Source organism: Saccostrea cucullata, unplaced genomic scaffold, assembly GCF_032062105.1.
Source record: "Saccostrea cucullata isolate Sc308-1 unplaced genomic scaffold, CSIRO_AGI_Scuc_v1 ctg5233, whole genome shotgun sequence".
In the NCBI taxonomy this organism is placed as follows: Eukaryota; Metazoa; Mollusca; class Bivalvia; order Ostreida; family Ostreidae; genus Saccostrea; species Saccostrea cuccullata.
Genome location: NW_026930416.1, coordinates 34,731 through 40,999, shown reverse-complemented (window position 1 = coordinate 40,999; position 6,269 = coordinate 34,731). Strand labels below are relative to the sequence as shown.

The 6,269-nt window shown below is 34.1% G+C and overlaps 1 protein-coding gene across 1 annotated transcript; it reads right to left on the bottom strand.

Moving 5' to 3' along the window:
• Positions 1-2,483: 2,483 nt before the first annotated feature.
• Positions 2,484-4,799, bottom strand: LOC134228493 (uncharacterized). Its single transcript, XM_062710146.1, has 4 exons — positions 4,543-4,799; positions 3,315-3,528; positions 2,950-3,133; positions 2,484-2,598 (listed from the first exon to the last, which is right to left on the bottom strand). The coding sequence occupies exons 1-4, from the start codon at positions 4,756-4,758 to the stop codon at positions 2,484-2,486; spliced, it is 729 nt and encodes a 242-aa protein (XP_062566130.1). The 5' UTR covers positions 4,759-4,799.
• Positions 4,800-6,269: the final 1,470 nt, after the last annotated feature.

Genomic DNA, 6,269 nt, shown 5'->3' with positions numbered 1-6,269 from the left:
GGGGGTAAGGGGCTAGGGTTAGGGTTAGGGTTAGGGTTAGGGCTAGGGGGCTAGGGCTAGTTAGGGTTAGTTAGGGCTAGGGGGGGTTAGGTCAGTTGAACTGGCCATCCAGCAGGCTTCCGGCTAGGACATTTCTGGCTAGCCCACTACCGCTTCCGCTAGACCACTTCCGCTTCCGGCTAGCCCACTTCCACTTCCGGTTAGCCCACTTCCGGTTATGACCTCACTTCCGCACTATCTAGGATGCTTATACTACTAAAGTCAGTCAGAGAATACATGTAAAAGATTATTGGCCTTGTCATGATTTGGATTTTGCTCGTTAAAAGAACTTATTATTTTATAATTTTTATTATTTTTTAGTAAGAAATATTTGAGAGTGTTACTTTTGTTTGTTTGTTATTTTGTTCTTCGGGTTTCATGCATTTCGCCCGGTCCAGTAAATCAAAATTATTACCAGTATATATAAATCACTTTGTGTCTAAACATATCATATCAAAAGAATTTGATTCATAGGCAATGAATTTTAAACAAATAGAAGGGGGGTTGAGATCTTTCACCATGCCAAGAAAACCTTAGCATTCTCTTCGTATAGCAAACTCAATAAAAGCCGAATTAACATTAATTAATCTGTGATTCTTCCCCTGGGAGACGTGCGGAAGCAATTAATGTCTGCAGTTTTGAGGGAGGGATCTTAAAATTTACTGGGTTAAAATTATAGGTAGAATATTAGTTATTTAGAGGCCTTTGCCCCCCCCCCCCCCACCTTGTCTTTTTCGGGTGGGGGGGGGATGAAATTAGTTATAGTAAAGTAATTCTTCAATAAAATAAGCTGCCTTTCAATTTTTTTATGTAATTCAATTTCAAAATATTTTTTCTCAGTACAAGTTAATTGACATCGGGTAGTTGTGGAAGTACCGCGTAGCAATATAGATAAAAGAGTACCAAATTTCCGGAAGTTTACATCATTTCCTGGTTGAACAAGATGGAGACGAGTACTGAATGGGTAGACGTTACCCGATTGGCTATGTATATATTTTCTTTTTAAAGTGAATATTTTCTTTTGATTGTTTTTTTTCTTATTTTCTTCAGTCCATTTTTTTTTCAAATAAATTTTGGTAGCAGTGCCTCTGGCATTTTACGTATTTTGTAAAAAAAAGATTTTTGACAGTAACTTTTTAGGGTATGTGTACTACTTCCTGGGGTAGAAGTTTATTTTTTTCTTTAACTAAGAAAGCTTAAAACCTAGGATCCACCCCAGAAGTCTGCTGCCGTGAATTGTCTTGCTGGCGTTTTGGGAATATGGGTTATTTGCATCAATTACACTTTTATTGACTCCATCGCTGTCGAAATCGGACGAGATTTCTTGGCATGTTCACGGATACGTTCCAGAGGGTAATCCCGCACTGCACGTGGACTCGGCTGAGTAGCTGAATCGTCTATACGTCTCGATATGTGGTAGATCCAAGACCGTTGGGCGCCATTTGTGACCGTGTCATATTGAAGAAAACACAGTTATAGGGTTGCATGGATTCTTTATTGCCATGGATCTCGTTCCACATATAAACAGTCAATAAAGTGAAAATATCGGCCCTATAAGAAATAAAATACAATAAGTAAATGACATCAAACAATATATTCAGTTTAATGCAGTCCTCATACATCGACACGGATTTTAATAAAAATAGATTTAACAGATTATATAAATGTTCCAAATTCATGAATGCGTAAAAAGGGAAATAACTCTTACAAATTTCAGAATTACCAAAATCGTGTTTAGAAAGAAATTTCCGTAAGTTTAGGTAATTTATCAAAGTATATTAAAAGTGTAAAAACAAGTAATAATTCCTATAGCGTACCAATTTATGGAATCAGGCTGAGCACTAACAAAAATGCTGGCTCGAATAATACATCTATACAGAACCTATATAAAAACAACAATCATAGGTTCAGCCGTAATCTCAAGACAATATAGCTGATCATAAAAAATAATAAAACTGTACAAATTACAATATCTATATCTAGTATTGCTTATAATCAATATGATTACTGAAAATAATACTTTACAAGAGACAATGAACTTTATTTCAAAACTTCACTCGTTCTCTCTTTCAATCAAAGAAATTATATTACGTAAAGATAGAAAGATAAAAGTAGAAAAATAGATAACTTACTGAATGTGATCTGTATACTAAGACTCGAATTTAAATCTTGTAAGCACAAATGTATATATGGTTGTCACTGAGACAGAATGGTCTCACAGCCGGTAACGTTGGCTGTCCGTGCGAGAAAGAAGTGCCCCCCGCACATCACATCGAACAATAGAAACTTACCGCCAAAACCCTTGGCCAATAAAACTACGTAACTCGTAATGTCAAAGGTCGACAAGGTCAGCCAGTCAGAATTAGTAACATGCAAAGTGAAAAGTGCAATGATGATAATGATAACTGTAAAACACTTTGAGATAAATATTCTTTATTAATTATTTATTTATTAAAACCACTCTGCCACACAATGATGGTGTTATTGCTGAGAATCTTACATGCTGGACAAAGAGCTGTGGTGTCATCTGAGCTCACACCTCCAGCACATCTCTGTGATCTATCAACATGATCAGTAATGAATTTAATTAAACATGTACTAACAAGTCAAAATGGATAATACTCTATACAGGGAAATTTTTGCCCACTCATTTTCACCCTTTTTGCCTTACTCACTGATGGGCGAATTTAAAACAGGGTGAATTCAAGGAACACAGTATAACCCTCTAAACAGAACTTCATTTCAATATTAAAAATCAAAAAATAATCAAGATGTCTCTAAAAGAAAATATGGTTTAATAAATCGGTATTAAATTACTTTTCTAAAATATTAAAAATTGCAAATACTCATTACATGCATTTGAGTTTTCTTTGATTCAAGTTTGATCCAAAAATTTAATGATTCTATTACCTAACAATAGTTTCCACTTCAGGTTTATTGTCTCTTATTACAGTGGAAACAAATCGATAAACTTTTCCACTGTAATTCTGGCCATCAGGTAATCCCGAGCACTTCCTTACTTGAGACACTTCTTGGAGGAAGTTGCTGATGGGGACCTTGCTTAGATTTGTCTCCTTCATCCTAACCAGTACCTCTGCATGAAAGAAATTTCAATGTATAATTCATTTTCATATGTGCAGGCCAAATGCATGTGATGAAAATCAATCCCAGGTATTTTTCTTTAGCACTTTGCATAACAATAATTAAGTTCATTTTGCATTACTAGTATGTTTTAATAAAAAATGGATTAATAGGTTTATAAACACATTTTTTACCCCCAAAGCGGACATTGACATTTAAATAAATGTCCACTGTAACTGTCTTTTGAAGGCATCCAGAGGAGTGATCATATAGTCCAAGAACAAGGATATCACTGTCAGTTTTCAGGATGCTCCAGCCAAGGAGGTCTTTATTTTTTAGTGTCTTCTGAAGATTTGACAGGGAACTGTAGGTAACTCTCTCTGGAATAGGTGCCGATGGACGTTTTGTCTAAAGTATCACATAAATTATAATAATGCCCTTTGGGCGTTACAGAATTTGATCATGTGACCGACTTCCTGTCATACCCCAGTGAAACTCTAAAAATGATATTTTATTTCTTAAGTTAATGTCTCAAATAGAATTGTGACTAATAACACTATAAGATTGCTCATAAGTAAAGAATCTGTATCGATTTTTATAAATTTAATCATCTGAATAAAAATGTCCCATAAAACTAGTCTTTTATACAACCTACTGCAAAAATTACTCAAGAATAAAAGTATCGGTAACCCTTTTCACAAAAAATCTTACGACTAATTTAAGATAAAAACTTTCCCATTCCTAAACAAGTATCAAAGCTGTAGTAGCCTAGGACATAAAATTATCTTATATTTCTATTACACTAAGTTACTTAGTAAAAATATTTCAAAAAAAAAAAAAAAAAAAAAAACAACATTTATTAAACAAAAAATTACAGAGATATTAGATTTTTATCTGAGTCATAGGATTTTTTGTGAAAGGGCATCTGTTCTTTTATTTAAGATTTACTCGGCCTCAAATAAGCAAAATAATGATATTAAATAATTAGCTCCTTCACGATAACTGCGGTACTACTCTTTTGCAGGGCAAAATAATTTTTTGTTGAGAGATGATTTTATGACGTATATTTAACACAGTTACCGTGTAAGGGTCTATTGAAAAAAAAAATCAAAAACAAAACCAGAAAAGAAGAAGTATCCAAAAAAAAAAATAGAACAACACTTATGGAAATTATCGTAACTGAAAAATAAATACTAAATTATTTAAACGTGTGTGAAACAATTTTTTTTCAATCATTTACTGGTGCAGGTCTTGGATGTGGGCGGGGTGTCTCTATGCTTTTCTTTGGCATTGCCACTGTTGGGAGACTTCCCGGTATCAGCTTATATCCTTCCCCTTAAGGATTTCATTTAGGATGTTAATATATGTAAAAAAAAATATTTAAAAAATATATATTCAATCGTTGTTTGTATGCTGCCTTACCATGAAACAAAAAACACTTCTCCTCAAAGTGCACGGAGCATATATATATGTACACTCAGGGTTGAATGCCTTGTCACTCCTGTTGACGGCCGCTATCAGCTTGGATCTCCATTCTGGATCTTTCGGAAATGAGAAATAACTTATGTGTCTTGTCTGTCCTTTTGTTTTTTCATTTGAATTGCTGCAACCAACGACGCAGCAGTGTTTTCCCCCCATCGCGAAGTTACAAAATAACGTTATCAGCCATATTGTTTACCTTTTCTATGACTCCCGGTAGGGGCGCTGCGAAGAAAGCAACATCAGTTTCATTCGGAACCTTCGATATTTAAAAACAGTGTGAAAAAATCCGAAACATTCCGAAGGAGTCGGCAGTCCCCTTGTTATACGTCACTGATGAAAATGACGTCGTCAAACGCGTAACCGGCGCACGGAGAAGTAATAAATTGTTTAGGATATGGTTTATACATCAGAGACGGGTAAAAAGAGTACATGAGTAACATTACAGACTAGATTTTAATGGAGAACTTATTTTTGAATGGCATGAAATTCAATGAGAGTTTGTCCTCTATACCGAAAATAGTTACAGCATGTAAGAAGTAGAGTACTGTTTGTTAAACGCAGGCAATGGGGAACAATCTGGGCCACGAATAACATCAAACAACATGTATTCTCTGCTGCCTACAATGTAAGGTGATCCTTGGACTAAATTTTTAATCTGCTTAAAAAACAACATACAAAAAAACCCGGACAGTAGGTAATTTAAATAAGTCCCTTAGTCAAGGGTGGTCTTTCACCTTAAAAAAATATTGAATGTTATGTGGAGCAGAAAAGAAGACATGACGTTATAAAGGACGTAAATTACGTTTGCTTTCGTGCGCCGATGTACACTTATATGCTTTCTTTATTTTTTCATAATTTTCTTATTAAATGTGATATCATCATGAAACTTGAAATGCATGATCATAAAATGTTACTTTTTGCTATGACAAGGAAAGAAATTTAATTTAGCGAAGAGAAACAAAACTGTTTTCCCTGTCTACGACTTTTTGGGACAACCCTCGTATGTTGAATATGGATGTCTTGTCTCTTCTCATTCAATAGATATGATCGTGATGACCAAGGTTAAATTTATTGTGACAGATGGACAGACTGACATACTAATGTGAATTTATTAAAATTGGCCCAGTGTTTCTAGAGAAGAAGTTAAAAATGTAAAAAGTTTCCAGACAAACAGATGGATGACAGACTTAATGTGAAAAGGAAACCAGAAAAGCTCAAATGATCTAAAACGTACGATTCACAAGAATTTTGAAAGGGTTACCTTGGTTACAGTATTTGAAAAGCTTTTTTTCATGCAATTTTTTGAAAAGCTGAAAATGTATGACATGTATCCATTGTTGAAAAAACTGAACATTTCAGAAAACAGTATGATTGAAAATAGTTAATCAAGGTGTTTTGAGTAGCAAAATTAAGCTAGTAAACTTTTATAGCTAATTCAATCACAGAACTTAATCAATTTTAAGATGCACAACTTTTTCAACTTTTATAATAATTATTTTTAAACCATTTATATTGCTCTGCTCTTGTTTTGTATATTTGTTTAATGGACGTTGAGATTGAATACTGTTCGTTATTTCCATATCCTTATCATCATTTCAGGTTCAAGGGAGAACAAGAGATATGACCAACATGTTCATGTTTCAAGTTTTTTTTAGTAATTTGTTTGT